A 21,116-nucleotide genomic window follows, 5' to 3' on the forward strand; every position below is an offset into this window, starting at 1 on the left:
CCTATAAATTATTACCAAGAGCTAAATAACACACAAATACACTCCAATAATTTACAAACTCCATCAAAAATATATTTAAATATAATATATATATATATAGTGATTTATGGCCCAAAATAATTCTATAAATGCAAATTATACCCTGATTGGCTTGAATGAACAAATGAATATGTAATAAATAAATAAATGAAATTCAAAAGCTAGAAACACATTTCTAATTTAGAGATAAAAAAAATGAGTTCTTTATTTATTAATAATCATTAAAAATTACGGGTTTTACACCTAGACTGGATCCAGTCCAATCCAATAGAGAAAAAGGTAAAAATAGAGGCGGGTCATTTTTTAAAAATGCGATTTTTGGGTCAACTGCAACCCGATTTCAGAAAAATAAGGAGTTAATGTTCTCAAAATTACGAGACGCATCGTACGGCATACTTACCTGATTTTTGTCTCCAAATTTAACCTGAATTTCACTTGATTTTTGTTTGAATTTAAAGGTTAAAAACAAAAAAATTCTCAAATATTAATTGGCTCATTTTGGTCTTGTCAGCGAGCTTTGGGCTACGCCTAGACCTAGCTGACGTCACCTATATATATATAAAGATGTTTTCTCCCGATTTTTATCATTTTCATTTAATACTTGGTTAAAATTCATAATTTTTTAAATTTAAAAATCATAAAAAAATATACGATATTACATCCCTACTCCCTTAAAAGAATTTTGTCTGCGAAATTAAAAACATACAGAATAAATGTGGATAGTGGCTATGCATATCGGTCTCGGGCTTCCAGGTGCACTCGTCTAGTCCATGATGCTACCAACACGCCTTCATGAACAGGATCGTCCTACTACGAAGTGTCCTCTCCTGGCGATCCACAATCTCCATCAACCTCTCCTCTATCGTCAAGTCAGGTTATACCTCGACCGTCTCATAATAGATAACGTGTAAGGGGTCAGGCACATACTTTCTCAACATTAAAACGTAGAATACGTGAATCTGGGAAAACTAAGGAGGAAGCGCTACACGGTAAGCTCACTCACCAATACTCTCAAGAATTTCGAAATGTCCAACAAACTGAGGGCTCAACTTTTGCTTCTTCCCAAACCAGAAAACACTCTTCGTAGGTTTGATCCGAACAAACACGTGATCGCCCACGGCAAAACTAAGCTCCATACATTGTTAATCGGTGTAACTCTTTCGTCTGCTCTGCACCGCAAGCAAACGTTGTCGGATCAACCGCACCTGGTCTGAGTAGTTCTAAATGGCCTCTGGAGACTCCACTGCTCTCAGTCCAACCTCATCGCAGCACAGCAGGGATTTGCACGGTCTACCATACAGAGCTTCGTACGGTGGCATACAAATACTGGCATGGTAGTTGTTGTTATACAAGAACTCTGCAAGCTTCACATGCCTATCTCACTCCCTTGTCAAATCCAGCGCACGCGCTCTAACCATATCCTCAAGTATTTGTATTGTGCGCTCTGTCTGCCCATCAGTTTGTGGGTGAAACGTCGTGTTGAACTTCAATATGCTACCAAAGGCCTTCTACAACTGATGCCAAAATCGAGGCATGAAACACGGGTCTCGGTCGGACACGATCGAATGTGTTACCCCGTGAAATTGGACAATCTCATCCACATAAAGATCTGCTAAGCTTTCCAAATCTAACTGACCCTAATAGGCAGAAAATGGGTACTCTTCGTCAACCTATCCACAATCACCCTAATGGCATCGTGTTGACGACGAATTCTCTGCAAACCCATGATAAAATCCATCGAGATATCCCACTTCCACTCTTGAATGTCCAACGACTGAAGAAGTCCACCAAGTCTCTAATGCTCTATCTTCACCTGCTAGCAGGTGAGACACTGAGACACAAACTCCGCAATATCTTGTTTCATCTCGTTCCACCAATAAGTTCGTTGGAGATCCTTGAACATCTTAGTAGAACCAGAGCGAACAGAATACTTAGACCTTTAGGTCTCACTCATCAGCTCCTCCCGCAATACCTTCGGAACCCACCATCTATCTCCAAATATAATGGTCCCATCCTCCTCACTACGGAAATGCGCATCTAGCTTCTAGGCACTCATGCATAATTTGTCGAAATCTGGATCGACCGACTGAAGCTCCTCAGTACAGTCTAAGATCTCAGGTCGCGCCTTCGTCTTCACACAAAGGATACGTTTGGAAACATCTGCTACCTGACGAACTCCTCAATCAAATCTCAATTGCGACCAATCAAGTTGGTTGTCATTAGTGAAGACTTCCTGCTCAACGCATCAGCCACTACATTCGCCTTACCAGGGTAGTAGGCGATGGTGAACGCATAGTCCTTGAGAAACTCTAACCACCATAGCTGCCTCAAATTCAAATCTCGCTGCGTGAAAATATACTTGAGGCTCTTGTGATCAGAAAGGACCTTGAACAGTTCCCCATACAAGTAGTGATGCCATATCTTCAGCGCGAAGACAACAACTGCTAACTCCATGTCATGCGTGGGGTAGTTCTTCTCGTGTACCTTCAACTACTGAAAAGCGTATGTGATGACCTTCCTGTGCTGCATCAAGACACAACCTAGTCTGGTTCTCGAAGCATCGTTGTACACTACGAACCCGCCCATCCCAGAAGGCAAAGACAATATCGGGGTTGAGGTCAACCTCTTCTTCCGCTCCTGAAAACTCTTCTCGCACCAAGGTGACCAAATAAACTTAACCTCCTTCTGCAAAAGTCGAGTCATAAGAGTAGCTATACGAGAGAAGTTTTGTATGAATTGATGGTAGTAGCCTACCAATCCCAAGAAGCTCATAATCTCTTAAATCGTCTTCGATTGCTCCTAAGACAACATTGCCTCCACCTTGGCTGGATCAACCTCAATGTCCTTCTCTGAGATCACATGACCGAGGAACATCACCCTATCAAGTCAAAACTCACACTTCGAAAACTTAACATACAGCTTATGTTCTCTCAGTGTCTACAACACGATCCGCAAATGCTCTTGGTGCTCCTTCAAGCTCTCATAATAGATCAGAATATCATCAATAAACATGATAACAAACGAATCCAACCACAAACTGAAAACTGGATTCATCAATTCCATGAATGTTGCAGAGGCATTGGTGAGTCCAAAAGACATCACCAAGAACTCGTAGTGCGCGTATCTGAACCTGAACAAAGTCTTCGAAACATCCTCTGCCATGATCCGCAGTTGATGGTACCCAAAACGAAGATCGATCTTAGAGAACACCTTTGTCATACGCAATTGGTCGAACAAGTCATCAATCCTGGGCAAAGGGTACTAGTTCTTCACAGTTACCTAGTTTAGCATGCGATAGTCTATGGAGAGTCACATGGACTCATCCTTCTTGACAAAAAGAATTGGTGCACCCCAAGGTGACACACTCGGCCTGATAAACCCTTGTCAAGAAGTTCATGTCGTTGCTTCTTCAGCTCAACCAGCTCTGTAGGTGTCATGCGATACGGCGCGCACGAAACTGGTGTTGTGCAAGGCACTAGCTCGATCGAGAACTCAATCTCCCTGTGAGGTGGCAAACCTGACAAATCCTCAAGAAAAGCATCTAAAAACTCACGAACCACATCCAATTGCTCTAAAGGTGTCGTCGCCCGATTATCCGTCGCGGACACACTGGCCAAGAACAACATACAACCCTACTTGTGGTACTTGGAGATCTTCATAGTTGAGACAATTTTCACCTCACTCACAGGCCTAGTCGTCTGAAAACCAGCGCAGACAAGTCGGGGCATTCCAACAAAACCTTCTTCCCCCAACACTAATGTTAGGACCTTCATAGCGATTGCATCCATCAAAAAATGACCCATCTAACAACTAAATGTCTAGAATGTTTTTCTCAATGGAGAATTAAATGAGCAAGTTTATATTAATAAAGGAAAAATCTTAGACTTAGAAAGGCCTTATATGGCCTTAAACAGGCTCTTAAGGCCTGATATGATAGATTTAGCAAAGTTATGACTCATTTGGGTTTTCATTCTTGTTATACTAATAGTTTTTTTGTCAAAAATATAGGTACTAATATTGTTATTTTTCTGCTATATGTGGATCGCGTGATAATAACGAAGAATGATGAACAACGAGTTAATGAAACTAAAAATGTTTTGAAAAAGAAAATTGATATATCTGATTTGGGATTTTTAAGATATTTTTTTGGTGTTAAAGTTGTCTACTCTCCCAAAGGATACATTCTTTATCAAATAAAGTTTTCTCTAAGTCTGAGATTACAAATGACAAGAAAGTGGAGACTCCTAAAGTAGTCAATGCAAAATTAAGATTTGAAGATGGGACACTCCTGAAGATCCAACACCATATAAACAATTGATTGGGTCACTCACTCATTTGACTATTACCAAACCAGACATAACTCAAGTTGTTCATGTAAAGAATCCTTGCAAACAATCAAGTTTTCAAATAACTTGATACTTCAAATACTCAAGACACAAAATAAATGCACAGTGTTTATAAGCTTTACACCACAAAAGAAGTGCAATAAATGCACAGTGTTTATAAGCTTTACACCACAAAATAAGTGCAATAAATGCATAGTATTCATAAGCTTAAGGAGACAACTCCTTACTGTAATACATTACTTCAATGGGCTCACATAGCCCTTATTTATAAACATACTTAAAGAGTCGTTGGGTTATTCCCAACGGCTCTTAATAGAGACGTTGGGTTATTCCCAACGGTTCTTAATAGAGACGTTGGGAATCAGCCCAACGTCTATCTTTTAAACTGTGTACAACAGTAAGTGGCTGACTGTTGTACACTGTACACAGTCAGCCACTGTGTACAGAAATATTACATAAAAAGAAAAAATAAGAAATGAAAAAAAATACAAAAATAAGAAAAAATAAAGAGGAATTACAATCATATTCAAAAACTTGAATATGCATAAAATGTAGAAATAAAAAAATACCCCTGCAACTAATACAAGAAAGAAATATATATATATATATATATATATATATATATATATATAAGTAGATGAATACATGTACATATATATGAAATATATATATATATATGTATCTTCTTTTATATATATAAAATATATATAGAAAATACATTGTCTTTTGAATTACAATTTAACACCCCCCCCCCCTCAAACTTAGGGCAAGATGACCGAAAGTTTGCCAAGAAGGAAATTGAACCGCAGAGCACACAAAGCTTTGGTGAAGAAATATGCGAACTGATATTCTGAAGTTACATATGGAAGATCTATAACTCCTTTCAGATACGCTTCCTCAACATAGTGACAGTTCATCTCAATGTGTTTAGTCCGCTCATGAAAAGTATGATTTTTGGCAATGTATATTATACTTTTGTTATCACAGTATAGCTTGGTGAGCCCTTCTATTGAAATCCCCATGTCTTCTAATAGCTGATGAATCCATACAATTTCCATGGTAGTAGTCGCATGACACAATATTCAACTTCTGTTGAGGATAGAGACATTTTTTTATGCTTCTTACATCTCTATGAAATCAGCGAGTATCCTAAAAACACACAAAAACCAGTGGTGGAGTGACGGTTATTTAGGTCACCTCTCCAGTCAGAGTCAGTATAAGCAATTAATTTTAATTCAGAAGAAGAGGATAAGAATACTCCCTTGTTTAGTGTGCCCTTTATGTATCTTACAATCCGCAAGATGGCACTCATGTGAACTGATGTTGGTGCATGTTGGAACTGACTTGTAGTATGAACTGCATAAGATATATCTGGTCTAGTAATACTCAGATACATCAAAGATCCCACAAGTTGTCTGTAGGGGGTGGGATCGGAGAGAGGAATACCATCATCAATCTTCATTTTGGCTCCTACTATAGCAGAAGTTTTAGAAACCTTATCATCCGTAATACCTGACCTGTCAATAATCTCAGAGGCAAGCTTAGTTTGAGATAAAAAATACCCTCTATTAGGGTATGCTACTTCAATACCCAAAAAATAAGTTAGAAATCCCAAATCAGACATTTCAAATCTATCATTCAAAATTGATTTTATGCTTTTAACCCCTTTAGAATCACTTCCGGTTATAAGCATATCATCCACATATAAGAGCAGAATGACAATCCCTTTATTGGTTTTTCTAACAAATAAGGCAGTGTCAGTGAAACAGGAAGAAAAACCATTTTCTAACATTACGGAGTTAAATCTATCATACCAAGCCTTAGGGCCTTGTTTTAAACCATAAAGTGATTTTCGAAGGCGAAGCACTTTCCCTTTTGGAGTCTCCATTCCTGGTGGAGCATCCATATATACATCTTCATTCAGATCACCATTTAGGAAGTTGTTTTTAACATCCATTTGATAGATGTTTCATTTGTCGATTGAGGCAACGGTAATGAGACATCGAACAGTGACCATTCGGGCCACATGGGCAAAAGTTGCTTCATAGTCAATCTTGTATTCTTGACTATATGCCTTTGCAAATAATCAAGCCTTATATCTCTCAAGAGATCCATCGCACTTAGTTTTTACCTCAAATATTCATCTACACCTTATTGTTTTTTTACCCTTAGAAAGATCTTGAAACTCCCAAGTCTTTGCCCGATTGAGAGCTGAAAGCTCACATTCCATTGCTTTCAGCCATTCATCATTTTTTTTGGCTTCTTTAAAGTTTATGAGTTTTATATAGGAATGAATAGCGCTAAGGCAGGCTCTATGTTTGGGAGTAAACGAGTCATATGAAATAAACCTAGAAGGCATCTTTCTACTTCTCTTAGTTCTTCGTACGTTTTCATCATTTGTTGAATTGGAACCACTAGGTTCACTGAATTTTTCAATTACACTCCTAAAATTGTTTTTATCTCTATGGGTATATGTTATAGGATCTCTTAATGCTCCTTCATTTCTATGTTAGGAGATAGGTGGATGGGAAGAGCCATCTTCTTTATCATTGACGTCATTATGAATGAAATCATCATCACTATCATCATCATGTGCTACCATTTCAAATAAAAAAGAGTAATCAATGTTTTCTTCAAAGGGTTCACTCCTTTCAAAACCATTAACATTTTTCAAAAAACTCATATTTCTGAAAACATTTAGCTTGTCATTCTTAATATCATAACAACGAAACCCTTTTTGGGTTTCAGAATATCCAAGAAAAGTGTAGGCAATAGCTTTTGGTGAAAGCTTGTCGTTCTTATCAGTAAGAACGAAGCATTTACAAGCGAAAATTCTCAACCGACTATAGTCGAGTTCTTTGGTATACAATTTTTAAAAAGGTGAGATATTGTTCAAGTTTTTAGAGGGTAGCCGATTTATTAGATAAACAGATGCTAGAGCGGCTTCAGCCCAAAAACCTTTTGGGATGTTTTGAGAAACCAACAAAGTACGAGTAGTCTCTATTATATGTTTATGCTTCCTTTCGACTAACGCGTTTTGTTGAGGGGTTTTTTGACAAGATCTTTGGTGAAGAATACCATAACTTTCAAGATAATTCTTGAATTCACTTGAAATGTATTCTCCACCAGAGTCACTTCTAAAAATTTTGAGATCCCCATTAAACTGATTTTTAATCATCATATGATAGGTTTTAAAAATCGAGAAAACTTCATATATGTGTTTAAGAAAATAAATCCAACAATATCTCGTGTAGTCGTCAACAAAAATGACATAATATGCAAAGCCTCATTTTGATAGGACGGGTGCCAGTCCCCATACATCCGAATGGATAATTTCAAAAGGTCTTGTTGTAAACATAGATCTGTAACAAAAAGGCATTTTTTTCATTTTCCCAAGAATATAGTCGTTACAAGTGAAATCACTCTTACGTAGACTTTTAACAAAAGGTAAATGAGAAATTTTTGCAATATTTGGATGTCCAAGTCTTTTGTGTCACACATTAATATCCTTTTGTTGGACAACATTACAAAACGGGTTCTTTGGAATTTAAAGGGAATTAACATAGTATAGATCGCCCTTCCTAGAGCCTTCCCCAATCAATCTCCCGGACCGGCGATCCTTTATCCAACATTTGTTAGATGAAAACTTTATATCACCTATGATCCGAGAGTTGAGAAACGAAAAGCAAATTTAAGTTTCATTTGGCTATAAATCTAATTTTTGGAATAAAGAACCCTTGTTTTCAAAATTTTCTATTCCTTTTACTTCAAGAGATGTTCCATCCGCGGTTGAAACAAAAGATGGAGAGGGATTTTTTGAGTATTCCAAAAAAGAACTAAAACTTGGGGTCATGTGAAAAGAAGCACCCGAATCTAAAAGCCAAGAGGTCTTACCGGAAGGAAAAGAGATTGACATGGCGGCTCCGAAAATAGCCCCTTTTAGAAAAGGTTGAAGTGCAACTACGATTTGTTGCAATGAGAGAGCTTCATTTGAAGATGACGAGCACTCTTCCTTTTGAGGTTGGGATGTAGTAGCCATGGCAAGTAACTTTTTCCACTTTGAGCAAATAGGCTTGATGTGCCCCGATTCCTTACAAAAATGGCATAAAAGCTTGCTATAATCCTTCTTTCCTTCTTATCCACTTGAGTTTTGATTATTGAAGTGTGGAGGCTTATAGGTTCTTAAGTTGCTCCCCGGTCTTGAGACGGCATTAACTCCTTCATTTTCTTTATTATTAGAAGGTGTAGCTAGAACACTTGGGTTGTTCTTGCTTATACCCATACGAGTCCCTTCCCCACTTAGTTTAGTAATTACATCTTTAAGAGAGGGGGAAGTGAAGGCGGATAAAAGAGAAGACCGGATTTTTTCGAATTCAGGCCTAAGCCCATTCAAAAAATTAAAAAATCTTTCTTCCAATTATTTATGACGAAGCTCTATGGCTTCTCCACTCCACTTGGGTTCGAGCATAGCAAGTTCATCCCAAATAGAAGAGAGTTCGGCAAAATACTCCCTTATAGTCATCTCTCCTTGATTAAGAGTTAGCACCCTCTTTTGGAAGTAATATTTATAGGACAAGTCCCTAGAGGTGTACATCTTCTCAAGGTACTCCCACGCTTGAGAAGCTTTCTTAAACTTGATAATATTGGCATTAATTTTTGTTTCTACGGGTGAGAAAATCCATGAGAGAATTTTAAAATTCCTCATCTCCCATTCTTCATACTTTTTTGTGTAGTCTTCAAGAGCCTTGGCTCTTTCTTCGCCTTCAAGAATTTTTATTTTTCCTCTCTCCATCAAGGTTATCTTTGGCTCTGGTTCAAAAATTGAGCCTTGAACATAGTCCCAAAGCCATTTTCCTTTAATATGAGTCTCCATGTTTCCGGCTAACACGTGATAGTTGGACCCATTGAGTTTGAAGCCGAGAGAAAAATGAGTCTTTTTCACCCATTAGAAAGGAGAGATGATGAAAAAGAATACGTACCACAAAGGATTTTTAGACCTTTCTTGATAGAAGAGTCTTCTAAAATATTGGATAAACAAGAGGATCCACTCCAATCACCAAAAAATCGAGGGCATGTTTTTCGAGGCACCCGAAAAAAGTGAGAATCCACATGATCTTTCTTTCTCCAACCTTTGTAAACAATCAAGTTTTCAAATAACTTGAAACTTCAAATACTCAATACACAAAATAAATGCAGAGTGTTTATAAGTTTTACACCACAAAAGAAGTGCAATAAATGCATAGTGTTTATAAGCTTTACACCACAAAAGAAGTGCAATAAATGCACAGTATTCATAAGCTTAAGGAGACAACTCCTTACTGTAATACATTACTTCAATGGGCTCACATAGCCCTTATTTATAAGCATACTTAAAGAGTCGTTGGGCTATTCCCAACGACTCTTAATAGAGACGTTGGGAATCAGCCCAACGTCTATCTTTTAAACTGTGTACAACAGTCAATGACTGACTGTTGTACACTGTATACAGTCAGCCACTGACTATGTACAGAAATATTACATAAAAAGAAAAAATAAGAAATGAAAAAAAAAATACAAAAATAAGATAAATCAAAAGGAGAAATTACAATCATATTCAAAAACATGAATATGCGTAAAATGTAAAAATGATTAAAATACCCCTACAGCTAATACAAGAAAGAAATATATATTTTTATATATATAAATAGATGGATACATGTACATATATATGAAATATATATATGTATATGTATCTTCTTTTATATATAGAAAATATATATAGAAAATACATTGTCTTTTGAATTACAATTTTCACTCAAGGAAGTGGGATAGGGTAAAAAATCCTTGTTCTTTGTTTCATTTATGTATGATTGAAGTTGAATAAGGGTAAGCTCCTTTTTTAATATTTTTAGAAGATATTACTTTACCTTTAGATTTTTACCCTTAATCTCATTTTTTGTGCCCTTAGAACTCAAAATTTGTCCCTCAGTGTACTATTGAGCATTGTTTTAAATCTTTGTAGTGATTAGATTTAGTAATCCGCGCTCTAGGAGGTCGATGCAGGGTGGAGGTCTTGGAGGATACCTCTCAAAGGATCTTACATTGAAATGTTGTACATTAGTTGACTTGGAGATGTGTTTAAAAGAAATAGTGAAGTGTAACTTTATGGTTTTGCAATGCATGGAGGATTATATAAATTCAAATATCATGTTGTGGGGCATAGAAACTCTAACGTGAAATTATGTACACATTGCATTCCTACTAATATTCATGTTGAGCTTCTTACTAGTCTTATAGAAGATGATAAAAGAAAGGCACGAGTACGTGCAACATTTACAGGAGAGAAATTGTGAGAGGTGGTCCATGATTCAGAAAACGAAAATGACCCATCATCATCTCAAGCCACTGAACGATGCAATAAACGAAGGAAATTATTGAGTTGAAGTTTAACACTGAAGATGACTTGTTATATATTTATGAACTCTAGCTTTATGCCTTTTCCCTTAGCATGACATTTTGTAACTAAAAAATGTAACTTTAACTTTTGCACTGAGTACTGAAAACTTTGTCTTTTGAATATATCATTATTTTGTCTTAACTTATTGTATTTGATGCACAACCAAATGCATGATTGTTTAATGTTTAAGAATATACCTATATTTAGTTAATCTTGTTATATAAATAAATTATGTTCTTGTATTATATGATTTTTTTTTGTTTTTTAGATTTTTGAGATTTTTAAAGAATTTTTTAATGAAATTTATGAAATTGTACGATACGATAGTATCTTACTTTAGGCCTAACTGATACGGGTTACGATACGATACTTACAACCTTGAGTTTCACTATCATCTACTGAAGTTGAATATAGGGTAATGGCTACAACAACCATGGAACTCATATGGCTAAAGAATCTTCTCAAAGATATGAGAATAGACATCTCAAAACCTTTGAAGATGTGTTGCGACAACAAAAGTGTCATTTACATTGTCAGCAATCATACGTTTGATGAGCACACCAAGCACATTGAAATTGACTGCCATTATATACGTGATGAATATCTAAGAAGAGTTGTTGAATAACTATGTCCCATCTGAGTAGCAGCTTGCAGACTTCTTTACTAAAGCTCTTCTTGCACCTTGTTTTATCTTTCTTCACAACAAAGTTTCAGTGTTTACACCGTGAGTTTAAGGGAGAATTTTAAAATGTATTGATTTATATATATATATATATATGAGTGTATATGTATATATATTATATAATTTTAAATTGTTTTTCTTCCCTTTGTAATAGGTAATACCCTTTAGGGGTATTGTGGTAATTTTGTACATGTAATAGGTTCTGCCCTTTAGGGGCACAACTGACCCCTTTTTTGTATTTTATTTTTTATTTTGTCCTTTACACTTTTGTAAAAGGCAGTTTTGTCTTTTAGTCCATATAGTTGTTGGGAGTCTCCAACAGCTATATTCAGTTTTGTCTTTTAGTGAATATAGCTGTTGGAAATCTCCAACAGCGGTATTTCTAGTTAGTGGAGCCTTTCCCAACAGCTATATGGGTCATCTTGGCCCTCTTGTTTGTATATAAATAGGGACCGCTTGTCCCATTAGATGTAATGCTTTTGCTAAGCATATTATCAATAAAGATTATTATTTTTCAAGTGTTTGTTGTATTGTATTAAGCCCTTGTTGGCTCTTTTTATTGTCCCTAGTGGACTTGTGGTTGTGCATATTGTGATCGTGCTCTTGTATGCCCTTAGTAGGGTCTTATTTGTATCTTCCACTCATTTCATTACAATGGGACCATGTGTCTGTAATAAACTACTTTGTCACAACAAATAGAGAAATGCATGAAAAATCTGAAGAAATATAAAAACATAATGTATAGTATGAAGTAGAATATCTATATGAACATATACATAAGTTTGAAAATTCAATTATAAGAATTCGAGAATGCCAGCATCAACATGGGATATGAGGGGAACTTTGAAGTACCCACGTTACCTAGCAGGCAGCTAGTTACAATAATTTGTTTACAAGATGCCCCCTAGTTAACAAATTACTGCACAGGGTTTTAGTTGAGTCTCACGAACAAGAGTGCCAAAGATTCATAGGCTCTTTTTTAATATTTCATTTAAATCAAGGCTTTTTTAAAACTTTCCATATATTTCTTTTAAGCAATCTATGTTGAGAACAGGTGGATTTAAAACCTTCTATCGAAGTTCAGGAATATGTGCACTTAATATATAAGAATGGCTGTCTGGCTCATACCAGAAATTTCCCACTGGTATCAACTTTTATGTTTGTTTTGTTCCACCTTCCTTGATATCGTCATGAATGCTTGTAGAATTTAAACCTTTCATGAGACCACTCCCTTGAAGATGTTTAAGCAACTATCACTGTCATAAAGGCATTTCACATGCCTATTCTGCCCCATCTCATAATCAAACAAACAAATGACTAGAAAGGATAAAAGTAAGAAAGAAATCAAGAACCCAGAAACCTATTTAGATTTTGTCAGGATTGAAGCCAACAATTGATGTCTACCCTCATCAACATTAGACGAGTTTAGCCCACAATCAATTAAGTCCTCCACAGCATTAACTCAAAATTATAAAAACGAGTAAGAACAATCTTCAGTAAATAATGTAAAATCAATTAATTGTATGGAAAGTATTATTGCAGTACAGAGTATGCCAAGATTTTGGAAGAATTACATTACCAAAACAATAGCCAACTTCCGGTCCTCTTTTGGTCCAAGCATCTGATCAGCTACAGCTGCTGCTGCAACAGCTCCAGCAGCTGCGGGCATAGTCTTCCAAAGATTGAATAAATAATAGAAGCATTAGAAGAATTACCAGAATATAATGGTAACCAAAACTGAATATAGCCTGATGGCGAACCATCCAGATGAATGAAATAATAAAGGGTCGAGGAAGTAAATTAGATCTAAAAGTCAAGTTGCAGATCGTTGTAAATTGAAGAACCTATGTGATAGGGAATGATGTAGTTAAGTTTTCAACAGGCATGTATCAACCTTGGCTTCTGAATCCAATTTAAGATCTCCACCCATGAAAGTAGTTGCACTGGATGACCTAGCATGCCTAGGAGAACCAACACCCCTATCAACATAGAGTCCCCTGTGCCCATCTTGCTTTTGAACAGGTGAAAATGTTCCTATTGATTTAGATTGAACCATGCCAGAAGTGGCAGCAACTATGGAATTTTCTGAAACAGTAGCCTCTGTGTCCTACACCAGAAGTAATGCATTATGTAAGTAGCGGTACAAAATGATCATTGCTTTAAAAGGTATCTCAAAATTTACCTAAAATAATATCCAAGAGCCACATGGGTAAAAGAATATTTATTAACCGAGAAGAAATTGACTTGGCCAATCAAAATTAAAAACCTATGAGAAAAAGGAATAAGCATTCTTAAAAATAGCACTTTCCTAGATACATAAACATAAGCAAGAAGAATGAGATTAAAAATGAGAAGTAAAAGAAACATTCACAATCCTGAAGTTGAAATCAAATTATAATATTTACAGCAAAAAAGGACGAAAATCTGTGTAAAATGGACACTGTTCAAGGCCCTGACAGCGATTATGAACAATAACATATTGAAGATTATATTTCCTGGTTATGAACAATAAAATACCAAAGTTTAAATTTTACTATTGGCAGAATCATGTGATTCCCAAATCCAAAGTAAGATAAGAAGTCAGATCACTTTTGTGCAGTGAAAGGCTCGAGTCAGTATAGGTCAAGGTTGTCAGACTATGAAGCGGAAGCACGAAACGATACGGGAAGCATAAGCGAGAAGCGATGCATTTTAAAATGTATAGGAAGCAGTAAGCGAGGAATAAAAAAAAGCAATATAAGAATTGAATGGGAATTGAAATGCAACGCAAATAAAAACTAAAATAAAAGTGATTATTCTTAAATTTCATGGTTTTTAGTGTAAGAACTATTTTTTTAATAAAATCTAAAAATGATGATTGCCAATTTAGAGAAAGCACATGAAAGTGAGTGAGAATCGTGAGACGAAACACATAAACACATGAAAAGTAGAGTGAGAAAACATATAAGTAGAATAGATGAAGTGTGTGGAAAGAATAGGAGAAGCGTGGGAGAATCAAGGTTCCCATCAAGTTTCGAAGGCAACGATTATCGCAGTTTTGAAGCAAGTTTCCGGGAAGCGTGTAAGACTCGTGGTTTTTACAAAAAAAAGTGTTTTGGATTCAGGTTAGATCTGACTGGCTGGATCCCCTTGAAAAGACGTGTTTTCCTTATATCAGGTCACAGGTCAAAGGGTCAAGACCTGTAATCGTGACCCGTAATCGTGCCCTTTCATTAATGGCATGTTAAGACTAGTCGACCATTAGTTATTTTCAAGTGTTTTATCCTTAAAGTTATTTATTTATTCTTAAAAGATGGTTCTTTAGAGTTTTTCATATAATGAGGGACCTACTTGTAATTTGTCTTTTAGGCTAACCTCTATTTAAACAAGAGGTGTTTAGCCCTAAAGGTTCACGATTTTTCCCTCACAGCTGCTCTCTCTCTCTACCTCGGTTCCTGTGCAGTATTGGATTTCTCCACATGGTATCAGAGTTGAAGGTCTTGGGAGCGTGAGCACAAGTTCGATCTGCGCAAAAAAAAAATAAAAAAAAGTGTGTGCTCTCCCTCTTTTAATTTGAGTGGCATAGATCTGATAACATATCTGATGTCTGACAACAGTCAAGACACAGATCTGTAATGAGATCCATAAAGCTCGGTAAGTTCTCGATCAACTGGATCGTGTATCGTCAAATATGGGACACAGATCTGTAACAGATCCATAGAGATCGGTGAGTTGTCTGTCATCTGGAATGTGTATCGTCAGTTGTGATGTGCAAAGGCTGTGAACTTAGTATTTTCTAATCTGAAAAGAATTTATCAATTGAACCTGCCCTTAGTCGTGAATCTGAAGAAAATCCTATGTTGTTAATCTTGGATCTGAATGGAAAAAAATTTATTTTGTTGGAACCTTTCGATTGATCTAGGGTTGCCGTGAATGGTGTATCGCATAGTTCCATTTTTTTATATGTCGTGAATCCTGTACTATGAGCAGTCTTCATCGAAACTGTGCTTCTAACAGATCTGTGATTAAATACACAGATTTTTTGGTCGTGGTCAGAGATGAGGTGGAGGGTTTTGCTTTGCTCCTGTAGAGTTGTTTGGACTGGTTCAGATCTGATCGCAGATCTAATGTCGTGATTCTTCAAAATACCATGAGGTGTCGTAGCTTATGCAGTGTGTCGAACTGACTGTGGGTTCGTGACATATTCAGATTCAATCTGAAAGTTTCCTTTTTTAATTGTTTTTGTCGTACATTGCAGCAGTGTTATCATTTCCTGCATAAGCATTCTTCATTATGGCTGAAGCTCCGAAGTTTGATTCTAAGAATGAATCTATTGGGGAATATAAGGCTTTTGCAAATCCTTTTTCTTATGGGTCTTCGGTGAAATTAAATGAAACCAACTATGCCAGGTGGTCCAGAACTTTTATGATGTCGGTATCTGGACATCGTAGAAAACATATTTTGTTGGAAACTGAACTGAATGATAAAGTGGGAAAATATGTTACTTGGGATGAAGATAATGACATTGTTATGTCATGGATCATGAATAGTGTTGAACCTCATATTGCAGATGGTCTAATGTATTATAATACAGCTAAACAGATGTGGAATAATCTTCAAGATACTTACTCTCAAGAAACAAATGTGAGTCGTATTCTGCAAGTTGAACAAGAGATATATAATTTGCAGCAGGGATATCAGACCTTGGTCCAGTACTATGCATCCGTTAAAGCTGCCTTTGAAAGGCTTAATGCTCACAGGCCTCTGTGTTGTTCAAAGCAAAAGGATCATCAAGAACAGACTATGGTTGCTCGGTTCCTCACAGGGTTATCTTCAGAATTCTCGGTTGCTAAAGTCCAAATGTTAACTGGATCTGATGTACCTACTCTAGTTGATGCATACAATCGCTTGAGCAAACTTGTTTTTTCTCTCCCACAATCTCATCCTATATCCCAGACATCTGCCTTAGTTGTTCCTTCTGGTTATGGTTGTGGAAATACTCTGAACATTAGAGGACGAGGTCGTGGAAGAGGTGTGGAAGGTAGAGGTAAACTTCAATGCACATTTTGTGGAAAATCAGGACACTTGGAAGACCATTGCTGGGATAAACATGGACGGCCTGCCTTTCCTGCATCGAGGCCTAATGTTCCAAAAGCTAATGTTACAAAACTAGAGGTAGTAAATGCAAATGAAGCCTCTTCTCTCCGTGACTGCATCTCCCTTAGTCGTGCAGAATATGAAGAACTGGTAGCTCATCGTCCTTCAAGCTCCTCTTCTCCTGTAGCTGGTGTGGCCTACGCAACAGGGGACCATCTTTATCTCAATGATAGTAAGTGGATTATTGACTCAGGTGCATCCAGACATCTGTGTGAAAATTCTCATTATTTTTCAGATCTAAAAGATATTACTGCTCATCGGGGAGTCTCATTAGCAGATGGAAGCTCTTCTCCGGTGGTTGGTCAAGGAAATGTTTTTATATCTTCTTCCTTACAGTTGAAAAATGTCCTTCATGCTCCTTCATTTCCTCAAAGTTTACTTTCAGTGAGTTGTCTTACAAAAGAGCTAAACTGTAGAGTGATATTTGATCCTGTTGGTTGTCATTTTCAGGATTTGCTGACGGGGAAGAAGATTGGTGGAGGCTATGAAGAAAATGGAGTCTACTACTTACATCATCCAGTGGGAAACAGTTTTGCTGCAGTCGAGTATTCCTCGAGTCCTGTTCAGTGGCATCGTCGTCTTGGTCATCCTTCATTGTCAAAGCTTCGTCATGTCATTCCTCAAATTCCGTCTACTACGTCATTTCAGTGTGAAGCATGTCAATTGAGCAAGCATCATCGGAGTTCGTTCCCTTCTAGTCAGAGTCAGTCCAGTCATAAGGTCTTTGAACTTCTTTATGCGGATGTATGGGGTCCTAGTAAGATTCCTACTATGACTCAGTGTCGATATTATCTTGTTATTGTTGATGATTTTTCTAAGTTGTCTGGGATGTTCCTAATAAAAGAATGATCTGAAGTTCTTAGTATTATTAAGTCATTGATTCTTAAAATAAAAAACTCAGTTTGAATCTGTTGTTAAGATTATCTGCACTGATAATGCGCTTGAGTTCAAAACAAAAGCCTTGCTGCAATTTTATCAAGACCATGGCATTCAACCTCAAACCTCCTGTGCCTATACTTCTCAACAAAATGGGGTGGCTGAGCGAAAACACAGGCACCTTCTTGATGTAGCATGTATCCTTATGATTCAATTCAATGTTCCTGCTTCCTATCGGGGGGATGTTGTTATCACAGCCTGTTATTTGATCAACTGTATGTATTCATCATCCGTGGAAGATAAAATTCCTTTGCACATCCTGAATCTCAATGCTCCTCTTTTCTCTTTCTCGCCAAAAGTATTTGGGTGTATTTGCTTTGTGCACAGACTTGGACCTGACCGTGATAAATTAGCTACTCAAGCAACTAAATGTATTTTTATAGGTTATCCAAAAAACCAAAAGGGGTGTCGATGTTATGACCCGATTTCTCATCGAGAGTATGTCAGTGCGGATGTATCTTTCCTAGAGTCTGTTCCATATTATTCTCATACTGGATCTCAGATGCAAGTTGATCTAAATGACTCCTTTGTTCCTCCTTTCCCTTTGGAATCTGTACCTCCATTATCGGGTCCCACCCTACCTTCCTCACGGTTTCATAATCCCCCATTGGTATATGTGCGTAGAGCTCCACCTCCTCCTGAGCATTCTCCTTCTTCTTCTCCTGAGGTAAGTGTTCCTGATCACAGTGATCTTCATGTTGATGATAATAGGCCAATAGCTCTACGTAAGGGGACACGACAATGTACCTTATATCCTATATCTCATTTTGTGTCTGATGCCAGAATTGGAAGTCAGATGAAAGCTTTTATTTTCGCCTTATCTGCTGAAACTATTCCTTTGAACTATCAACAAGCAGAGTTTGATAGTAGATGGAAGCAGGCAATGCAAGAGGAAATGGAGGCCTTATTGTCTCAACAGACGTGGGACCTGGTTAATCCCCCATAGGATGGGGGACATTGTTAGACGTAAATGGGTATATACCATTAAGTACAACTTAGATGGTTCTATTGAAAGATACAAAACCAGATTAGTAACAAAAGGTTATAGTCAGACATATGGTGTTGATTTCTTTGAAACTTTCTCTCCTATCGCACGAATGGGTACCATCCGTCTAGTTCTCTATGTAGTTGTTCACTATGGATGGCGTCTGTGTCAACTAGATGTGAAAAATGCATTTCTACATGGGGATTTGTCAGAAATAGTATACATGCAGCAACCTCCTGGGTTCAAAGTTGAGGGGAGTGTCAGAAGGTGTACAGGTTAAAAAAGGCGATATATGGTCTGAAACAAAGTCCTCGTGCATGGTTTCAAAAGTTTTTTGACGTGATGTCAAAGTTTGGCTTTAAGCGGTCAGCGTCAGACCACACATAATTTATTAAGAAAACTAACTCAAGTCTAGTTGTTATGGTGGTATATGTGGATGACATTATCCTTACAGGAGATGATATAAACGATATTGCAGCTACAAAGGCTCATCTTCAAAAACATTTTGTTACAAAAGACATTGGTCCTCTTAGATATTTTCTGGGTATAGAAGTTGCCAGAAGCAGTGAAGGCTTGGTTTTGTCTCAACGTAGGTATGTTCTTGATTTATTAAAAGAGACAGGAATGTTGGGAGCCAAACCAGCAAATATTCTCATGGATCACAAAGTTCAATTATTGGAAGAAGGGTCAAAACTTGTGGATAGCAAAAGTTATCGCTCTCTAATAGGGAAGCTACTATATGTGACAGTGATGTAATGAAATATGCGGAAAAACAAAGAGTGCATTAAGCACTTACAACATCCACTAATGAACAAACAAAAGGGCTAACACCCAAACCCACAAGAGACAACACAACATAAAAATATAAATGTCTCTTATTGAAAAGAGAGAGAACTCTCAAGAGTGAAAAATACAAGAGGGGTTCACCCCTATTTATACACAAAAAGAAGGAGAGGAGGAGTGGCCTTATGGCCTTAAAAGAAGAGAAACCTAGGGGCTCCCATGGAGTCGTTGGGAGCCCCCAACGGTCACAAATGTGACCGTTGGGGGCCCCATCGACTCCATGGTGGGGCCCCTTTTAGGTGGGCAAAAATATAAAAAATAAAAAGTAAAAAAAGAAAAAAGAATTTACAAAAAATAAAGAAAAGAAACAAGTACCCCTATTGGGTACTTGTGAAATGACTAAAATACCCCTATCGGGTATTTTAGATAATACATATATATATATATATATGTATATAAACATATACATATATATGAATTACATATATTTTAACAAGTGACTAGCCCTGATATTGCTTTAGCAGTAAGCAAGGTTAGCCAATTTATGGAAAAACCCAATGAAGTACACTGGAATGTTGCAATGATGATTCTCAGGTACTTAAAATCTTCCCCTAAAAAAGAGTTATTATTCAAGAAAGGGGAAACCCTGGAGATAGTTGCTTACTCTGATGCTGATTATGTTGGATCTATTGAGGATAGGAAATCTACCACTGGATTTTGTGTGTTTATGGGAGGTAACTTAATTTCATGGAGAAGTAAGAAACAAACCGTGGTTGCTAGATCGAGTGCCGAATCAGAATATAGGGCTATGGCCCAAACAGCAGCTGAATTGATGTGGGTTCGAAATGTACTAAATGATCTTCAAGTGAAGATTTCATCTCCTATGGTGATGATGTGTGATAACTAGGCAGCTACGTATATAGAAAATAATCTTGTATTTCATGAGAGGACAAAACATATTGAAGTTGACTGCCACTAAGTAAGAGATATGGTTCAAGCTCGTCATATCTCTACCAAGCAACTAAACTCGGAGGATCAAGTTGCAGATATGTTTACAAAGCCTCTTGCTAGGCCCAGTTTCTCAAAATGTTGCAGCAAGCTGAGCATGATTGATATCTATGCTTCAGCTTGAGGGGGAGTATTAAGACTAGTCGACCATTAGTTATTTTCAAGTGTTTTATCCTTAAAGTTATTTATTTACTCTTAAAAGATGGTTCTTTAGAATTTTTCATATAATGAGGGACCTACTTGTAATTTGTCTTTTAGGCTAACCTCTATTTAAATAAGAGGTGTTTAGCTCTAAAGGTTCACGATTTTTCCCTCTCAGCTGCTCTCTCTCTCTCTCTCTACCTCGGTTCCTGTGCAGTATTGGATTTCTCCACATGGCATATATGTAATTTGTCTTGTTATAAAAGGGTATTTTAGTACCCTAAGATTTTGTATTAGATATAGCATATAATGTAAAGATGGATAGCCGACTCCTGTATTTGGGAAATTGGGTTTCCTTTGCAGCTCCTTCTCTCTCTTTGTTCCTCACCCTTCACATACGGTAAAACCCTGGATTTATAAATCTAACATGATATCAGAGCCACACTAGAATCGAATATGGGATTGCTTCCAAAGGTATGTCTAAAAAGATCGCTCACCCTCCCAAGTCAGAAAATTGATTTTCAATATTTTTCTCCTTCTTAATCTTGATCAGACTTGATAATGCAGCGAGGTATCGGCTTTCACAGGCACTTGAATGCGGAAAAAAAGAACACGGCTCCCACA

At 37.0% G+C, this 21,116-nt stretch overlaps 1 protein-coding gene across 2 annotated transcripts in view; it reads right to left on the reverse strand.

The window, feature by feature from the left end:
- LOC149839445 (6-phosphofructo-2-kinase/fructose-2,6-bisphosphatase-like) overlaps window positions 1–21,116 on the reverse strand; it is a 200,072-nt gene that overhangs the window by 148,496 nt on the left and 30,460 nt on the right. For both annotated transcript variants that reach the window (XR_016431325.1, XM_090002555.1), the window contains exons 5-6: window positions 13,398–13,610; window positions 13,083–13,175 (exon numbers count right to left, since the gene is read on the reverse strand). Coding sequence is in view for 1 of the 2 variants with exons in the window: in XM_090002555.1 (XP_089858681.1) it covers window positions 13,083–13,175; window positions 13,398–13,610 (306 nt within the window). In the remaining variant the exon portion in view is untranslated. The remainder of the gene's footprint in view (window positions 1–13,082; window positions 13,176–13,397; window positions 13,611–21,116) is intronic.

The sequence above is a fragment of the Nuphar pumila genome, chromosome 4 (assembly GCF_984573655.1).
Source record: "Nuphar pumila chromosome 4, dmNupPumi1.hap1.1, whole genome shotgun sequence".
NCBI lineage: Eukaryota > Viridiplantae > Streptophyta > Magnoliopsida > Nymphaeales > Nymphaeaceae > Nuphar > Nuphar pumila.